Source organism: Thunnus albacares, chromosome 4 (genome assembly GCF_914725855.1).
Source record: "Thunnus albacares chromosome 4, fThuAlb1.1, whole genome shotgun sequence".
NCBI lineage: Eukaryota > Metazoa > Chordata > Actinopteri > Scombriformes > Scombridae > Thunnus > Thunnus albacares.
Genome location: NC_058109.1, coordinates 15,043,642 through 15,063,973, shown reverse-complemented (window position 1 = coordinate 15,063,973; position 20,332 = coordinate 15,043,642). Strand labels below are relative to the sequence as shown.

At 38.7% G+C, this 20,332-nt stretch overlaps 2 protein-coding genes across 8 annotated transcripts; both read right to left on the bottom strand.

Moving 5' to 3' along the window:
* Positions 1 to 33: 33 nt before the first annotated feature.
* Positions 34 to 13,603, bottom strand: LOC122980779 (poly(rC)-binding protein 2). Of its 7 annotated transcripts, none has more exons than XM_044349113.1 (14): positions 13,381 to 13,603; positions 12,037 to 12,165; positions 9,146 to 9,169; positions 9,020 to 9,052; positions 8,755 to 8,871; positions 8,532 to 8,663; positions 8,228 to 8,356; positions 7,603 to 7,677; positions 6,822 to 6,863; positions 5,862 to 5,981; positions 5,510 to 5,609; positions 4,092 to 4,144; positions 3,772 to 3,941; positions 34 to 1,391 (listed from the first exon to the last, which is right to left on the bottom strand). In XM_044349113.1, exons 2-14 carry the CDS (start codon positions 12,103 to 12,105, stop codon positions 1,355 to 1,357), a joined length of 1,101 nt encoding a protein of 366 aa, XP_044205048.1. In that variant the 5' UTR covers positions 12,106 to 12,165; positions 13,381 to 13,603; the 3' UTR covers positions 34 to 1,354. The 7 variants fall into 7 exon arrangements, with proteins under 7 accessions (XP_044205048.1, XP_044205049.1, XP_044205050.1 ...); XM_044349114.1 differs by having other exon boundaries at positions 5,510 to 5,582; XM_044349115.1 differs by lacking the exon at positions 5,862 to 5,981 and having other exon boundaries at positions 13,381 to 13,602.
* A 1,092-nt stretch (positions 13,604 to 14,695) lies between these two features.
* On the bottom strand, positions 14,696 to 20,332 carry prr13 (proline rich 13). Its single transcript, XM_044350207.1, has 4 exons — positions 20,100 to 20,332; positions 18,566 to 18,617; positions 17,967 to 18,442; positions 14,696 to 16,008 (listed from the first exon to the last, which is right to left on the bottom strand). Exons 2-4 carry the CDS (start codon positions 18,579 to 18,581, stop codon positions 15,964 to 15,966), a joined length of 537 nt encoding a protein of 178 aa, XP_044206142.1. The 5' UTR covers positions 18,582 to 18,617; positions 20,100 to 20,332; the 3' UTR covers positions 14,696 to 15,963.

Here is a 20,332-nt window from a genome sequence, read left to right as displayed (position 1 = left end):
TTACTTCAAGCGGTGACAGAACTCTCAAGACAATTTGTGGTTTGAGCAATTCACATCTTTATTTCTGTATTTTTTTTAACAATGTTGTGGCACCCGGGTCTACAGTCTCAAAAAACGTGCACAAAAGTTTTCTTTCCTGCAAATAAAAAATAAAATTCTGACTCGAGCAAAGCAAAGAGCAGGAAACTAGTGTTAACTCACAACCCTTTCTTTGTCTAGTTCCAGAGCTTAAATGATTCAGTTCTCAGCCTCATCACATTTAATAGACAGATCAGTGTCCAGGAGTTAATCCCCCCTTTGGTAGTTAAAAAAAATATTTCCTCCATTTAAAACAAATATTCCAACTTTTTTTTTTTTTTAGTATATATCAGTCTTTACAAAAAAAGCGAGGAGAACCCTCTGCTTCTGATCCCTAAAGCCGAGCCCAAATCCCCCAAAAACCTCCCATCCCAGCAAAATATCAACACATGATCTCAGGAACAGGAGTGGGGAACACAGGAATGACATGTAGAGGGGGGGGGCGGGGGGGTAGGAGAAAGTGACATGTGTAGTAATACACATTTTAAATTATGTGGATAAATTCAATTGTGTTAGAACATTTGTCATCATAACCAATATAATCAGTGACAGTGCATGTACAGCTACGTATTCTCAGTGACACGAGTGTATTTCATATGACAAGCACTTCAATTGAAAAGGTGATGAAGGAGAGAGTGTACAGCACCAGTCAAAAGTTTGAACACACTTTCTCATTGAAGGGAATGGGAAGGTGTGTCCAAACTTTTGACTGGTGTTGTATACCTAAAGCATGTGGACATACAAGTTGGCAGACCGACATTCGGAACTGAGTGAGAAAAAAAAGGAGGTGGGGGAGGGTGGGGGGGGGGGTTATATAAACACAATAAAACAGTCACTCTATTCTTATTTTTGATACTTTTTTTTATTTTACCTTTTTAAAGAAAAAAAAAACTGACTGTACAGAACTAAATCTATATGCCTATTCAGAGTTTTTCAACTCTACTCCTCTGTGATGACAAAGAAAGAAAAAGGGAAGAGAGCGAGGGATCCATCAAAAAAAATAATAAAATAAAATAAAAAAAAAATCTAATAACTCATTAAAATCTCCAACTTGACTCAAAAAAGGGAATTAAAAACCTAATTGTTTGCTTCTTTAGAGTAAAACCAAAAACAAAATAAATAATGAACGCAGCGCATCAAATCAGTGGCGGTTGACATGATTTCAAATGAGGAAGAGGCGGTATAATATATAAACTCTTAAGTTGAATAGTTGCATTGACTGCTTTATGGTAGCCGATGATATAAAAGTGAGATTTAGTGCAGATGCAGTGTCTTATCAGTTGGCTGCCAGTCCTGTGGCCTCAGAGGAAAGCCTGGAGAAACAGACAGAGAGACACCAGGAGACCAGGGTGGGAGAGAGAATAAGCATGCATGCAGTCAGACAGACAAGATAAATATTAACCTCATTTACTATACATTATATTATTATAATTAAATGCTATATGATGACATAATCTGGATTTATTAAACAAAAAAAATGTATCATTAGAAGAAAAAGATCATTAGATGTCCAGTTTAGCCACTCCTCTTTTCCTAACCATCAGCTGTTCAGATCTCAAACTGATACTGAAGGGTTTGACAGTGGAGCTGCATTGAAGAAATGGTTCGGCATTTTGGGAAATATACTTAATTTCTTATCAAGAGTTAGATGGAAAGATTGATACCACTCTTATGTCTGTAGGTAATTATGAAGCTACTGCCAAGAGCTGATTTGCTTAGCTTAAAGACTGAAAAACAGGGGAAAACAACTTTCCTGATTCTGTCCAAAGCAAACAAAACGTGCGTGCCAGCATCAATAAACATCAATAAACACAATATCATTTGATTAATCCGTACAAAAAATAAATCAAAATGACATGTTGGGGTTTTATATTTGGAGAGAACCAGGCTAACGATCCCCTCCTAAGCTAAGCTAACTGGCTGCTGGCTCAAGCTACATGTTTACTGTACAAACATGAGTTAAAAAAAAAAAAAAACACTTGGTAAAATGATCTTTTCATCCAACTCGTGGCAGGAAAGCAAATGTGCGTATTCCCCAAAATATCAAACTATTATACTATGATATGTTTGTATTTTTATATCAACAACATGATCTAAAAAGGTGATTTGATGCCTTTGATACCTGAGGGCAGATTACTTGAACTTACAATTGTTTCCTACATGAGCAAAATCATCGCGATACATATACTCTTCATTATGACATCTAATAATAATCACTTAAAATACACTACAAGAAAACTATTCCCATACTATATGACATCTTAAAGAGAGAGCCGCTACCTGAGCAGAGCTTACACAAAGAGAAATGCTTCAGTCAAAATCAGTGACATAATTCACTGTCCATGCTAAGTTCAAAGTCATTTAAAAATATAATGCACTCAACATGTCATTCCTTTAGGAGACAAGCCAAATCAAGCTACAGATATCGATTTAATAAATATGGCAGCAACCATCTTTCTGGCTGTGTAACACTGTTAATGTGCATTTGTTTTCTGTAGTAAGCGTGGCATGGCACAGCCAGATACAAAAGCAAGTGCAGGTACAGACAACAAAGAGTATTGTCAGTACTTTAGTAGTAGATGACTTATGTTTCCTTCGTTAGTAAGGGGAGAGCCTTCGCCTTTTAGATTTGGAGCCCAGCTCAGGGGCAATTTTGGGCTCGGGAGGGATTGGGTGTGCAGGGTTACTCGCCCCGCTGACAACATGGAGGGCCAGGAGAGGGAGGGGCTTGAGACTGAGGAGACTCGACACACAGGCAGGAGAGCTGGGGAGCAGGGAATCAGTGGAGGAAGAAGAGGAGGAGGAAGAGGAAGGAGGAGGCGGCCCTGGAGCCAACAAGGACAGAGGGATGGAGGCTGAGGGGGGCACCACACAGGAGGAAGAGGAGGAGGAGGAAGAGAAGGAGGAGGTAGCAGCAGAGGAGGTGGTGGTAGTAGTAGTAGTAGTGGTAGTAGTAGTAGTAGTAGTAGAGGTGGAGGAAGGGCACAGGCTGGTCTGTTCAGGGTTCAAGGAGGAGGAGGAGGGAGGAGGTTTAGAGGACTCTACACTGTAGAAAGAGAGACAAGGAGAGAGGGACAACACAGTCGGGATGGGTCACAGGGCAGGCTGGTGAGCAATGGGGAGGGACAGGTGGGAGGGAGAATGGGTTGAGGGGGGTGGGGGCGGTCACTCAGGGATGTGATCAAAACACAGGACAAAAAGCGTCATTAGAAATGAACGTGGCACCCAAAACTGAAAGGAAAAAAGAAAATCTCTAGCGATGGATCAATGTAGAGCTAAGTGAGGGGTAGAATAAGGGAAGAAGCACAAGTGCAGACTGACAGAGCTAACAAAACACCAAAGCCATAAATATTAGTTGAAACAGAAATGCCAAGGACTGAATTATTCTAACGGCACATGAAATCGCACTAGAAAACTAGGTCAATTATTATGTATTTGCATACATTATTATTAGGAACATAATGTACCCTACTGTTGTATGGATGACTGTAGGAGCTAAATTTGACAGCCAAGGACAAAACAGAAGGGTGTTTGGCCAAATTTAGAAAAACAATTGGGAAAAAAAAAAATCTGATCAAGTTGACCCGAGTAGTTTTTAGCATTTTATCAAAATGCACTGATGCAGCAGACGATAAAACTGAAACTGAATGAATCACCTGTTGGGAGTTAACATAGTTAAACAGATGATCTTACCTGGCGTTGATGAGGTACTCTGCCAGACTGATGCTGGCAGGCGAGCCTGTGATGGTGACCTGACGGTCGGTTGATCCATCCACTGGATTCGCTATCTTGATCTGGGCACCCGACATTTGCCTGATCTCGTTGATCTTGGCCCCCTGGCGGCCAATGATGCACCCAATAAGCTATGGTGGAGAAGAGTGGCAAAATTAAGCAACAAAGATGTTTACAATAGACAATGATGAACATAAAGAACATATGCCTTTCATAAATGTATCAACTTGAATGTGAAGTGAGAATTTAAATGTTAAAAATTGACTTTTGGAAGCACTTACATCGTTTGGAATGGTCATCTCATGGGAACTGGTTTGAGCAGAAGCATCTATCCCTGACAAAGAAATAAACAGGGAAAAAAAATAATCAACCACAATCAAATAACCTTAACGATATGCTGAAATATGCAAATCAATCAACTTGCAATATGCATAGAAACTACACAACAGAGAGCATCACCACCTGTAATTAGAAACTACTTGAAGTGAACGAGCCCCTATTCACCTATCACTAGGCAATCATTCAATATCTTATTGATCATCAGTGGTGGCATATACATATGAACATATTGTGTAACCATTATATAAACTTCTGCTGCCAAATTAATAAGTCAAAGAACATTGTAATTAAAAACTAAATTACAAAATGAGTTTCTCAAGGTTTTGTTCTGCTCATTTGAATAGTTTTGAATGATGTCATTGAAAATCGATGTTATTATTTTACATATTGTATACATTTGTTAAATCATGATGTATACTGTATTGATATGGGAGAAAGGTTCTTATTAATGTTGTGATATTGATTTCAACCATATCACCCAGCCTTTCTTTATACCTTGAACAACACAAATTAATGACAGGAAACATAGATAATTTTTGGATACAGTATCTGAAATTGGCTTATGTCTGGTGGTAGAGGAGAGAGACACTGTAGCAGGCCGGCCCACTCGCTGTGAGGAGTGAAGGGTGGAAGTTGTTTTGATGATAATAAATCATTATGATTTGATTTGGGGTTAATTTATGTCTGTACTGTCTGAGTTGCATTTTATTCAACATATTGTTTTGTGTTCTTAGCAGAGGCCTTTCACAACACAAACAGTGTTGTAGACACTTTAGTAAGAGCCTTGCAGCATAAAATTTCATTTTTCCACTAATATTGTTCTCACCGGGGTGTTGATAAGCTATTTTATCTTTTTCCAAAACCTTTTGAGAAACTCAATTTCCAAATTTCATGACTTTTCCAGGTTTTTCATGACTGTAAAAACCCTGCCATGGTAGTATTTATTAAAAACAGTTCAATTGGATTATATTACAATATAACATTTTCAAACTGTTTGGTCCATCATCGTTGCTAGTTTTAAAGGCTGCATTAGTAATTAAGTTCCCTAAATGTTGGCCATTATAGCCATATTAAAAAAAAAAATTCACACACAGCCACAACCATATCAACCACACTTACTTCAAGAATAAATAAATACTGCACAAAAGCAGGAGGTGGATGCACCTTGCATGCAGCTTGAAATTATTAACTTGAAATGAATAATTTCACAAAGCTTCGAGGTTCAGTCTCTCACAATGGTTGAGGGACTGAAACGATGGATATCATTTTATGAACTCTCATTAAAGAGACTGGAATTTTGAGCCTGACCAGTTGACAAAATGTTGCATTGAAAGCCTGTGGGCCGTGTTGTGCTGCATACCAGTGAATCCCTGGTTGCTTGGTGCGATGGGGAAGGGGCTCTGCTGCATAGCCAGCTGGTGAAGCTTGGTGAGCTGTGGAGAGATAGCAGCAGAGGAAGACTGTGAGAGTGAGAGAGGAGGCAGGGAGAGAAACGGAGAAAATGGAAAACACAGGAAGAGGGAAAAACAGAGCAAAAATCAGTTAGTAAAGACAACTACACAAAGAACACCAAACAAAAAAAAAAAAAAAAAAAGATTTCACACACTTCATCACTCAATGCCATGGTGTATAGATTTCATATCCTTTCACAAAGCTCTACATGGATCACTGGTGTCTGACTGTGTGTTTTATGACTTGTCTATGTAGGGTACCCCATAGGTATTCCTCCAAAGTGCAGGCTGCATCTCTTGGTAAAGCTTTCTTGCAGTCTTCAGGGTCAGGGCAAAGTCACAATACACAAGGGAGGAAGCTCTCAGTGTGCAGGAGATTTCCTAACCGACACCAATACAAGACCCACACATGAACTGAGAGACAGTCTCAACTTAGCATAACACTGTACCAGTATCACCACTACAGCTGGAAGGGAAGGAAGAGATGATGTTTCTGTGCCACCTTTATAAACAGATCTAGTTTTAATAAATGAAAACTGCACTAAGTGATGACAAACTAATTACATAGAAGTGATAACACTGCTTAAAGGCCTTAGAGGAAAAAAACCAACATATTTTACCTTAATAAAGTTTATATCATATCTAACTAGTATTCCCTTGCTCTGATGCCAATATTCAGAGGCAGCTCAGGCTAATAATATACAATCTATCATATCCAATGCTCCTGACAGAACATCTAAAGCTCATTAAAAAAAAAAAAAAAAAAAAAAAAAAAGAGAGAGAGACAGAAAGATTGAGTCCAAAGACATGTGGGCAGAGCACAAGAAACAAAGTAATAAGCATTAATGAAGGTGGGAACAAAGAACATGTTTATCTGGGACACACTAATGAACGAGACATGTAAAACAAGACGGAACAGAAAGGGTGAGCAGCAGGAACAGATTATTATTCATGGAACAGTGGAGAGTCTGGACAAACACAAACAGCAGTTTAATTAACAACTGGCTGCCAGTCAACAAAGGAACTATACAAACATGAAGTGCCAACAGCGCTGCTCTCTAAATGGTTACGAAATCTGATGATAGTAGGTCGAAGGGAGGCAGAAAAAACAATTAGGGCTACAGTTTGGCAACTGTAAAACGAGGTGTGGGTGGGTGGTCGCACATTTGTAATAATAGATGGTATTGGTGGGGGTCATGTAAAGATGACTACTGCACTTACATCTGGCTGTGGAATCGCGTGCTGTCCTTGTACGGCATATGCCTGAAACAAACGAAAACAAAGCTTTCATAGGCCTCACATCTGATTGTAGGTTAAGTTACTGTTTCAGCTATATCCCTCTTAATGAATAAATATCACACTCCAACACAACAAAGCCTTCTCTGAACTAATATTTAAGAATATCAATACGTATGTCTTGTCCAAAGTCTCCACATTTCTGGGAAAAGAGAAATATTTAGAGACATTATAGTGGAATTAAGGAAAACCAGAAGGAGAGATTTTTTTTTAAAGAATAAAATAAAAAAGGTATTTAGTAAGATAAAAGAACTTGCGATGTTAGGCCAACAAGCTCCAGAAAGCAGTTTGGTTCACATCAACAATACTGGCAAAGAAGGCCACCTCACTACTGAAACTTAATGCTCGAAACATAAAACCAAAATCAGAGGAATCACAAATAGGGAGGTGTTACAAACTGTCTCTTGAGTAAATGTTTTATGGTCATCTCTTCAAACAATCAGCCAAAACAATTTGGATACAGCAATTCTTTTGAAAGTAACTTTTATGGTGTTGACCAATCTGAAAACTGAAATTCTTCATTCAAGATGTTACTTTGAGTTGTATTCAAGACCTTTCATCACACATCAGTATTTCAAAGAACACATTTTCCTGCAAAATATGCATCCCGGACTCACTGGAGCCCAAATGAAAGACAACTGCAGCAATAAATACCCCCCAAAACATCATATACAAACAGGTGGGATCCCATGTCCCTCTGAAGTACCTGTCCGCCTGCAAAGATGACGGGAGATCCTGAAGGCTTGGGTCGGTAAGGGATAGTGACCCCCTTAGGGGGAGACTGTGCAGGAGACAAAACAAGTGGATGTGTCATTACATTACAACCCATGTTACAATATAAGTGTTGCAAAATCTAAATCATAGTGGAATTATTTCATACATTTTTAAACTACAAAGTATAGTAACATGAAGGTATCATAGCTCCATACTACGGATGTCTTCATTTAGTTTTACCCTCACACCTCCAAATCCTAAACAGTCCTTTCTGTGTCTCAATCTGATGTTTATATTTTCTTAAGCCATACAGCTGCATTTTGCACGCTTGACCTAACAGGCAAAATGGGAAAGAAAATCTGTAAAGCACTTTAAATATATATCTAACCAAAACATAAAGCCTTCCTTTAAGAAGGTTTAACATTTTGTACAGTGCCCTATACGGTTTTCACAATACCTGTAAAACACTACAATATCAGTCATAATCCTGCAGGCAGGCTTGACACATCCATGGTCCAAACCAAGCTCACAACAGAGACCTCACTATTTCACATGATTAATTTACAGATACACAATTACTTCTCCATTTGCTTCATTGCTTTCACGAATCCACTTACCTCAAGCATGACCACACAGATCTGCTTCACACACTCAATTATAGACTGAGGAGTGCCAGCGATGGTGATGGCGCGCTCCGTGGAGTTAGGGAGCATGTCTCCTGCCACTTGTACCTGAGCACCGGTTGACTGGGAAACACAAACAGAGGGAAATGAGATAAGCACTGAGGACCTCCTGTGTATCATATAGCGTTCAACGTACTGAATTCCACAGGTAGAGAGGTGACGGTCAATGCTGAAGGAATTCTAACTCAAGTGGTTTTATTTTTTAGGTTTTGTATTACATGTTTTTCTGTGTGCATACCTCTCGGATTTCCTTGATCTTGCAGCCACCTTTCCCAATGAGGGAGCCACACTGGCTGGCAGGCACCACAATGCGTAGGGTCACAGGGGGCTTGCTGGTAGCTGTGCTGTTTGTCATTGAGCTGCTTATGTCCTGGAACAAAAACATATGAAGGTTAATCCACTTTGTGTTTGGACTGGGTACTGCTGATCTGCAAAAAAAAGTCAATGTACTTGGGACCTACCTCTTCCAGCTTTTCTATGATCATGGAGAATGCTTTAAAGATGGCGGTGGTTGGCCCTGCCAAAGTAATGATCCTCTCAGGACAGTTGCCCTCAGAGATGTTGATGCGAGCCCCGCTCTACAGATAAAGAGCAAGTAATTGAAAGAATCAATTTGGAAGACTTCTGTGACAATCTGCAACTGAGGCCTGGAAGTAATTATAATATCACAGCCACTTTTACTGTATCATATCTATATAGAGTACAGAAAGGTAGAAGGGACCTCACCTCTTCTCTCATCTTCTTCACAGATTCACCTTTCTGTTAGCAGAGGATCACACCAAAGTCAGATTCATTATCACTTTATGAAACAGATCTTAATTCAATGATGAAGACAATTAAACAGCAGCTTACCTTTCCGATAATACTTCCGACTTCCTGAAATACGAGAAAAGATATTGTTCCATTATGCTCATTTAATCATCTTTTTAAACTTACCATTTGTTATTACCACAGGATTAGACCTGTCTAACCTCTCTAGCTATGCCTTTTATAGTTTTTTCAGGAAATGAGGAACCTTAAGTAAATAAGGCTGGTTTCCAACACTTGGATAAGAAGACAAGTTGACACTGTCAGAGCACCTCCTTCAGAAATTCCTTAATGGTTATGGTCACTAGATGTAACCCCTTATAATAAATGGGAATGCTACAGTTGATGGGATTCTGATATTTTAAAAAAGCCAAAGTGCTTTACAAAAGGTTTAATTGGTAGTCTTTAAATTCACAGACTGTAAAATGCATTAGTCAACTATTCAAAGAGTCTGAGCCCAATCCATCATGAATGCCCCAGCTCTCTACCACAGATCATTTTTTTCGTCTAATCCTACAGAGACTCAAGATGGTGCTGTTGACCACAGTGAGACTCAGGATGAAGTCAAGCACACAGTATCTGTAAGGTAGCGCCTAGCCAGTGCTAGGGCCTCTTTTGAGATGCTACAAGTTAGCAGATCTTATGGAGGATCATTTTTCGGTTGTATCAACAGTTTGGTATGTCTGCAGTGTAAGCTGATGTCTAAGAGTCCGATTTTGAGCAGCCGCTTCTCGCCACATGGCATGTTATAATTTGAAACCACAGTAATAACAACAGGCCAATGTAGGGCACGAGATGCAACAAGTGTGTGGCTGCTGTCAAAGTCAGATGGATGAGACGTGCCTCCTGGTTGTAGATTTTACAAAATGTCTGATGGAGATGTGGGAATAGTTGTGTGTAATATCATTTGATCTTTCAAGTTGCTATGGGATCATTCAGCAAGAGGAGGCAGAGAGACCTCTCCAACATTTTGAAGGGATAGAGGATGTAATTGCTGATTTCAGTGGGTGAAGAATACAAGTCTGCTCTCAGTAAAAATAGCCATTTACTTCTGACATAACTGAATATTAGCAACAAGGAACATATTAATATTTTTAGCACAGTTGATCCATCTTGGAAAATAACACAGGCTCTGTTCACACCTGGCACTAACATGCATTTTGGATGTTCCGATCACAAGTGGACGGCTCTAAGTACGTCAGTTTACACCTGGCATTAGAATGCGTCTCCACATGCATCTCGAGTGACTACTTGTGATAAACACGTACATCATTTCCGTTTGCAAAGACCAAATGCATTGTTGTATTTAACCAGGCGGCCCAAGTGCTGAGCCAAAACTACTGAGCAACACTCTTGAGAGACTCAGCAGCCACCATTTCTCCATTATCTGTTTGGAAGCGATTGAGATTGTCACTAAATGAGAATAGCTGGTCTACCTTAAAGGTCAGTCCACCTTCACACACACACACAGAGAGCAAGCGGGTGTGTTAAGGTGGGCTTACCTTTAAGGTGGACCAGATATTCTCATTATGTCAAAATCTCAGCTGCTCCTCCACAAAGAAGAAGAAACGTTGGCTGCTGAGTCTATCCAAAGTTTGGCCCAGGACACATTTGCATATACAGTGCTTAAAGGGGACCTATTATGCTCATTTCCAGCTCTATGTTTTATTGTGAGACTCCACTAGAGCAGCTTTGCATGACTGACAGTTCATAAAATTTATTTATCTTATACTGGCTTTTTATGCACCCCCTCAGTTCAGCCTCTGTCTCTTAACAGGCAGTCTTAGCTCCTGTCTTTTTAAGGCCCCCCCTCCAAATGAGCCCACTGTTCTCATTGGCCAGCTTTCTGGAAGCCTACTGAGGGCAGCCGTATCAGAGTATGTTAAGTTACCACCGATACAAACCCAATATTTCCTGCTTTACTGCTTCATGTTAAAAGCTTTTGAATGACTAAATAATGGGAGACTTATATTGTGAAGAATTTACAGGAAATGAAACGTGTCCCTCACCGACTTAGCAGAGCTTCGTTAACGGCACTAAAAAAAAAAAAGAAGCAACAGCAACAACATATGGACACATTTGGAGCCATTTGTTCAGCAGATCAATCAGAAATAATGCAGGGAGGAATAGTGCAAGCAGAAACAGCCACAGTGATGATGATGTCTGATGAAGAGCTGCAGACAACCAGCATGGCTCCAACAGTTAAACTGCTTATTTTACTTTGCCCTGCTGTGCAATGGAAAAACACTCACAGTGTGCTAGCTCGACTTGAGTCATGGCTCGGCGTGACTACCCCCAAAACAATGGAAAAATGCTATAATGGCAGTGGAGCAGATGACCATAAAAAAATCTGTCATGAGCCGATGTCGGCTTGGGCTGAGAGTAGAAAAAAACTTTGGAAACTGAGCATTCAAAGCATTCTGAAGACGGTGCTTTTTGCTCACAGGGATTACTTCTACATATGTTTACCTCATTATTTGACACTTTAGCCATGTTCAGTATGAACATCCGACATTGTAACATTGTATATATGACTGAAATTAAGGAAAAGCATGTTAAGTCCCCTTTAAAGAATGTGGCCATATACGTCCCAGACCAGCTCCAAAAGTGGTCTGAGCAATCGGATCTCAATGCATCCTGGATGCATTCACACACATGCACTTACAGCTGTCCACTTGTGATCAGATCACCCAAGACGCATTTTAATGCCAGGTGTAAACAGGGCCACATTTAGAGATGTGGAAAAACACAGCCTATTATATAGCAGACACACATGGACAAACACTTTTCCACTTTGCGTTGAGAAACAGGATCCCATCACCATGTCAATACCCTTACTCATCACATCAAAGTCCCTGCCCTTTATGCATCCCTCAGGGACGTCATAACAATAAATAACACCATACACTATAAAGAGTGCCGATGGGTGACCTCACCTTGCCATGCATGAGCAGCCTAATGGTAAGGGTGACATTGAGCCCTCCTTCAATCACACCGGAGTCCATAACTGCAACTGAAACGTAGTCGTCCGTATAGAACTGGGGTCTTTGGTCACCGAGATGGATCTAACAGGTACAGACAAACAAACGAAATGATATACCAATGAAGATAATGTAAATTGTAACTTACTAAATGTAAAAATAAAAACACACACAGATAACACAAACACTCACATCACCTTTGGGGTTTTCATCATTTGCCTAAATCAAATTCTTCCACAAGAGCAAATACTCTCAAAATACTCTTTCTACAAACATATGGTCAGATTTAAATGCTACCATTACACAAAGTGCCCGGTTTGCTAAGCAATGAACTAACTTACCAATTACATAAAATATAGAACACCTCACCATGTCATGTGTTTTGGCTAAATGTGTAACGTTGGATGATATATTGGCAAACATACGTCAATTATGATTTATTTTATGTTTGACAAACGTGCCCTCGAGAATAAAGATGAACATTTTCTAAATAAATAGGATACATCTGTGTTACAGCTTATGCCGGTATGACAGTAAAACCCTGACGGTTATTAAAATGAATCAGAAAAAGGGTTTAGTTCTTACTTTCTCTGTGGAAACTACAAGCTGCTAGTTTGTAGGATCTATCTTACAACATCAGACAGCAAGTTATCCCACTCCAAACAAGTAAATTAACGTTAAATCCATTTCATTACGATCTGGAAATCATATGGCCAACCTTGTTTAGCTTGACGGCTAACGATGCTTTCATCAGTATCTGACTCAAGTTTATCAACAAATGTGCGTACAATTAACCTCTTGTTATCGCAGTCAGACAAATTTATCACAAAATGAATATATAGGTCTTCTCCACATGAAAGGCAGATATGAACTTGCTTATTTCGCTTGCGTTGTTTAGTTTAAAGTAAGTCTAAATGAACTATTAACGCTAGTTGTAAGTGTGTTAGCATTTAGCATGTTGGTTGCCCACCGTGCTGGGAAATGAATGGAGCATGCGTGCGCTACTTAGCACAGCTAGCTACTGGCTTAGTTATTCAACGTTGTGATTTTTTGGCTAAATGTCGGCAGCTTATGTGGCACCGATAGTTAGGTCTCCTTTTTATATGTATGCGCACCAAACAACAGGCAGTAGTGTTTTAACTCCACGTTCAAAATTAAAGTTCCCCTTGGTTAGCTAAGCTAGCAGACTGCGTGCTCATCATCATGCGGCCTGTTAGCACGCTGGGCGCGATTTCTTTCCGCTACTTCTGATCATAACAACAAATATAAAAAAACGCCAAACACCAACATAAAACTCACCTGATTCGTGCGCTGGAAGGTGATCGGGGGAAGGGTTGGGGTTGTAAGGGTAGAAGGGGAGAGGTTCGGGAGGGTAGAGACCCGGGGGAGAGTTTAGAAAGGACTCGGGGAAGAGGGAAGAGTGATGTGAAATCGAGCTCCACTCCTTTACACAAAGACAACACAATTATAACCTCTGAACTTTCCCCTTTCACCCAACGCGATCCCCCCCGCCATATTTTTTTTTCCTGCACCCGCATTCCACGAAGACCCGCCCTACTCTGCTTCTGATTGGCTAGTACTCGTTACCTTCATTGGTTAGGCTTAGGAAGGAGGAGTGAGATGATTGGTTTAGTGTAAGAATATCACAGACAGAGCCAATCAGAGGTAGATTAGGGGCGGGTCTTCACAGAATGCGGGTTGGAAAAAACCACACATACTCCACATACATCCTGAGTTTGTCTCACAAGTTTGACCCAAAGATGCCCCAAAATCACGTCTACAATAAGTTAAAGTGGCACATTTGAGGGACATTATTACTTATTAAATTAAAGCTATCATTTACAAAATAACAGTTATTTTATTTTTATATATTGTATAGAAACACTGTTGCATTGAATAAAACGTCACATTAGAAAAAGTCTGTTGTTGGAAATAACTGATGGCATGTATTACCCGTGTTTAACACTGATTATAAAATTGAAATTATTATTTTATAGAAATAATTATATTCTATATTATAGAAAGAAGTGTATGATGTTTCCTAATATGTTGACTCTAAGCTATTAATATTTATAAACTTCAATGAATCTTGGCTGTATATACTGTACATAACCACCTACTATATGTATATAAAGCTCTTTTTTTTAACCGTTTAACATTTATCTCAGCACTCTGTGCACTCTTCACTTCTTTGCACTATTTGTATCCTGTTTACAGTTCACAGGAACAGTTTCACATGTGTATAGTCATTGCTTGTGTGTATTTCTGTAGATTGCTGTGTTGTTATTCTGTGTAAGTACTTTGAAAGTCACTAAACAGGAGTCAAATTCCTTGTATGCTTAAATATACTTGGCCAATAAAGATGCTTCTCCTTTCGAAATACTTATCATATATGGCCATTAGTGGATGCAAAATATATTGCACCATTTTAGGTATAACACACATTTTTACGTTTTTTCATTCAGATCTATTTATTGAGGAGGCTTGATTGTATGCCTGGCATATATGATTAAAATTAGTGCAGTTATAAAGTAATACAGATATAGCTTTCCTGCAATCATCTCATACAGTAGTGAACACAATATTTGAATAAATAAAAATCAATAGGCCCAAATAGAGACACACAATATATGTTTTATTCTCTATAGTTAATCTTTCCAAGAAAATAAAAAAATAAAAAATAAAAAAAACTTTCAGGACAGAATGAAAAATTATAGATTTTTACATATTTTCTCTTATAGATTTTCTCAAACATCCAGAGTCAAGCATTAAGAAAAGTCTTCACTGTACCTCCTAAAACTAATGTTTCACATTTGACATAGACACTACAAACCAAGTAGGGCGTAGGTTTGGTTTTAACTTTGGTAGGGATATTTTTTTCAGTAATCGTGTATGTGCACTTGCTCTCTATCACTCTTTTCTCTTTCACAGGCACATGTACGCACACACATACACACCACAAGAGCCTGACTGCATAATGTTTACTTTACTAAATATTAATTTGCTGACTTGCCTTGTGATCATGATTTTTTCTCTGATTTTTACATTTTATTTTATTGATAGACTACTTAACTATAAATCAGAGACCAATATTAATATTTAAAAATAACAGATCATAGACTGTCATGAGAAATATTACATAAAATAAATGTATAGAAACGTGTAGGTGATGTGCTGCTCTGTAACTTGCTGCTGTAAGGTTTTCAAACCTCAACTGAGATTCTGTCCCTCTTTCAGTTTGTGGATTCACATTATCTTAGTTTTGCCCAGTGAAGTCATTTTCAAGTCTATGACCATGTGATGTTTAAACTATAAATACTAACCGCTTCAGATTCTCCACCTCACCGACTCCACTACTGCTACTGTTGCCGGGCTGCTGCTAGTCAACAATGCGTACAGCTTGAAGTAGAGGGTTGCCAGATCACCAGGTCGAGTATCCCCCATATCTTGCTCTTTCACCCTTTATCATAATAGCGCAGTTTTTTGTAGAAAACACACAAACCTGGCAACTCTGCAGAGATCTTAACATAAACATTACATGGAATAAAGCAGCTAGATTGTTTGAGATCTGTAAAAATATCAGTAGGGACAATCCAGCAACACTTTGATATTGGTAGGTACGTGTACCTACTGTCCATACCCAAATCTACGCCCACAACAGTAGAGCCTAGTAACAGTAGTGTGTGAATATGTTTACAGCAATAGCCTGTGTATGCATTTCTAGTATTATACATAGCCAAATTAGGATATAATACAGTACTGTATTATTACAGAAATCCTATATAAGTGTTAGCAATTCATTTTATATGTTTGTAGTTAATAGTCAGGTTGCCCTTTGGTAAAGCAGCCTTTCTGTAACAGCTGAGTTGTGGACTGGTGGCCTCAGTCACTGTCACTGCTGCTGCTGCTGCTGCTGCTGCTGGAAGACTGTGGAGTAGAACAGAAAGATTATATATGTTTTAATATTTTAATACACTTTAAATGAGTCATTACACAGTCAAGTGGAAGGAATATTATCACTTATTTTCAAGGCCAAGTTACTGCAAATCCATTGCTATGGATTGTCATTGATCATGGATTTTCAGTTTCATCTGGCCAACAAAAGAGATGTTGAAGTAATGATGTATTATGACAGTATATTGTACTGGTTAATCTCAGTTTGGTGTGTAGTTGTTTCCTGTTTTAAACTGAATGTGCTGTATGTTTTCCTGTGCCATAAAAACAACTCTTCCTCTGCACTGGATCAACTCCATTACATTACATTCATCTGACAGACAATTTAGTCCATTGTTGACTTATAAGAAGCGTATCTAAAAGTCTTAGGAACAACAGCTAGATGTCATCAAAAACTCGAAATGCATCCCTCCCTAACACAGCCTGTTCACAGTGTGAAAGAGTGCAAGTGCTTAGTGGTTGTTTATTTATTAAATTTTAAAGAATTGAGATGTAAGGAAGCGCTAGCATGGCGTAGTTTGAAAAGGTAGGTTTTCAACCATTCCCACCCAGGTAATTAACACCATTCAGACTCAGCCACATTCAGTTGTTTGAAGCTAGTCTAACCCTGAAACAGATCCAATACCTCACTTCCATTAATCAGAACCAGATCACATGGAGCTCATCTGAATCTGTGGAATGCAAAGCCGATTGATTTTTAATGGGGTGTCTTAAGATGAGTTAAACATTCGTTCACACTGTCTCTTAACCTCCTCATAACCATTAATACACAGCATGTTTTGGAATAAATTTAAAGTCAACACAATAACTGATTATCTGACAAAACTGAGCAGTCACTGAACTATTCAAAGCAACCATTTAAGTTGGAAAATTAACCCCCGCTGTGTGTTAAACTCCCGAAAGCACCAGTCTTAACTGAACCTATTCACACCCACATGGAAGATTTATGTAAGATAGTCAAATGCAAACTGACAAAGCAAAAGCCACATCATGTTTCCAAGGAATTAATTTACAGGGCGGATATTTGTAGCAGCAGAGCTACATATTGTTGCTAATGTTGTGCTAACGCTGTCTATCTGGTGAACTAATCAACCAAGGTTTGACATGACCAATTTCCTATGAAATTGACTAAGTTGACTATGACTAATTATTAATAAATAACTAAAATTTGAAGTCATTTCATGTTGCTTTTTTCCCTGTTTCCTTCTGTTAATCAAAGCAGAGATATTCAAGTAGAGCTGAAACATTTATATTAGGTAATTGACAGAAAAAATACAATTTCAACAAATCAATTACTTGTTTAAGTAATTTTTTACAGAAAAATTGCAAAAAATCTGTTGGTTTCAACCTCTCAAAATTGTGAAGGCTTCCTGCTTTTCTCTTCTCTGTCTTATATGATAGTAAAGTGAAAATTTTGGGGTTTAGAAAATAACAGGCATTTTGAAGATGTCACCTTGGAACTTGTGATGGGCATTTACACAATTAAAATATCTAATATTTTATAGACCAAATGATTAATTGACAAATTATTTGTCAGATTAATCAATAATTAAATAATCTTTAGTTGCAGACTATATCTAACATACAGGGTGTAGAAAGAGATGTGACTTTATTCTCCGTACAGTATGTTTGATTTATAATCTAATGTTTTGTCTGTGCTCATGCAAGCCATCATCATGCCTCATAATGCAATCTAGTAACTAGTTATCATTTGGTTTTATGGCAATAACATTAATCGTAATGATAACAAGCTGTATCCCTCTTCCAGTAGCATGTAAACAACGATGATTACTGTGTTCACAGAGCTGACTGAAATAAAGTTAGAGGCCTGTGTGCAGGTTCAAGTTTAATCTTTTGATCTAGTTTGGCATTAATATTTCACCTGCAGGGGATGCCATTTTAAACTCTTTAACCTTTAAGCCCAATCTCACCTTGTGGCCGTGTTTGTGGTGCTTATGTGTCTTCTTCATCTTCTTCTTCATCTTTTTGTGGGCTTTATGTCCGATCAGCCCCATTCCCATTCCTGCTACTCCCCCGCCTAACGCTGCAGCCATGGGATTCATCCCTCCATGATGATGACCTTTGTGGTGGCCTTTATGGTGACCCCCTTTTGGGGAGTGTGGGTATGGACCTGGGTGAACACCTGAAGGGGGGACTACTGGATATCCACCAGGAGCCATAGGATAAGGATGAAGCCCTGGAGCTCCATAGGGCATCGCCCCTGGAGGTGCATGTGGTGGCATGGCTGGATTCATAGCAGGTGGGAATTGGCCAGGTGGGAATTGGCCAGGTGGGAACGCTGGAGGTGGAGGATTGGGGAAGACTCCTGGTGGAGGGACAGCAGGACATGCGGGGTTGTATCCAGGAGGGTAGGCTGGGTTTGGTGGTCCCATTGGAGGGGGAGGACCTAATACATACACACATGCACAGATATCCGCCATATTACTTCAAAAATTATTACATTATAAAGCAGGCCTAAGCCAAGTCATAAAATATTGTAAGTATATATTTGTTATGTATGCTATCGTACCTTGATTTGGCCACATGGTTATGTGTCTTGACTTCAGGTGTCACACAAAATCCTGGAGAAACAGTGAGAAAGGCCACGTAAATGGACTTTGAATATTTCATGAAGTAAATTCACATGACATTATTATATAATTATATAATATAATATAGTTTTTATTAAGGGTGTAACTACACTGCATCTTATCATATCATTCTACATGCAGCTCTTTATTCAAACTGAATCAAACAAGTCACCACAGGTTTTGTCCAAACCCTGAAAAATGGAATTGTGATCTGAGATGATATCTTTGGTTTTTTTGCCAATATTTGGTTATATCTGCTCGTTAAACCAATAGACAGAATGGTTACACCAGTTTCCAACATTATAATTGTATAAAGATGAAAAAAAGTTATAATAAAAGTAAAAAATGTGAAAAAAAAGAACAAAAAAATGCATATCACGATTTCAGGAGGCCTAAAGACTTCCCCAAACTGCTTGTTTTGCTCAAACAAGCCATTCAAAACATAGAAGCAGAAAATGCTCACATTTGAGAAAATAAAACAACTGTTGACAACTAATTTCATGTAGACTGGCTGGTCTATTAATTGACTAATTGCTTCAGCATAGTTCAGTTTCTTAAAAATTGAGATATAAGACCTATTCTCAGGCACTCTGTATTTTTACTGCCTGAAAATGTTACAACCGATTTTGTAATTTCAGCAGTTGGCAAGAGTGGATGTTGTCAGACAGACATCGAACCCGGAGGCAGCTATGCACCTGATCCTTTGTTTCCTGGGTCACATGATTCAGGATTCAGAGTTTTAAAGTGGTAGTAAATTGAGATTTTATTGTTGTCAGATAGATTTACACAGTAGCCAGTTGATTCAGTCTAAAACAACAACCCTGCACTAAATCCTAGTTACATGAAGGTTATAATAGTTCCTGTTGAGACCGATTTAAATGTGTTTCTGATATTTTGTCATCCTCAGTTACATAAATAATGGTAGACTAAATGTCACGAGCACCTCTCAGTATGCAGTATAACACAATGCAATTTAACTGTATCACAAACTACAGCCTCTAACATGACATTGAAACAGTTTTAACAACAAATGAATATTAAAGCCTTCATGAGGATTGATTAATTGTAAGGCTGTTTTACAGGCCTGCACGGGTTTATCTGTATATGCCTAAACTGGCAACTGGATATAGATCTATTGTAGGCCATGAGGTTACTTTATAACTTTATAACAACTAAATATAACACAACAAAATACTTGAATAACTAAATATAGCTCTTGTCAGTATTTTAAATCATTTTCAGACACAATACACACTTATCACATGATATAACATGTCACATGTCATAATGTCTAAATTATGTCCTAATGTTCAAGTTCATTTTTGCAGCACTTCCATTATTTAACTACATTACATGATATGGCGTTAAGTCCTAAGCAAACCGGTATAAACAGTGTTTTTGTCGTATTTGTTTATGCGCCATAAACTCTGTTTACAATCACTGTTTGTCAATGACCAGATTTCCTAAGCTTACCTTTGGAACTTGTCCCCGCTCTGGGTGAGTTTCTCAGGAATTTAGTGCTCCCAGTGTTTGTCTTCCGCATTGAGCTGCACGGAAGCAGCAAAAAAATGCATCAGGAAGCCACGCCCGTTGTTAAAGCATACGTACGTTATTTGCGTAATGGCAAAAGTCCAGTGGGGTGTGGATGAAAAGCTGACATACTTGTTCAAGTTGGACAAAAGATAGTGAGGTGATAATGGAATTGA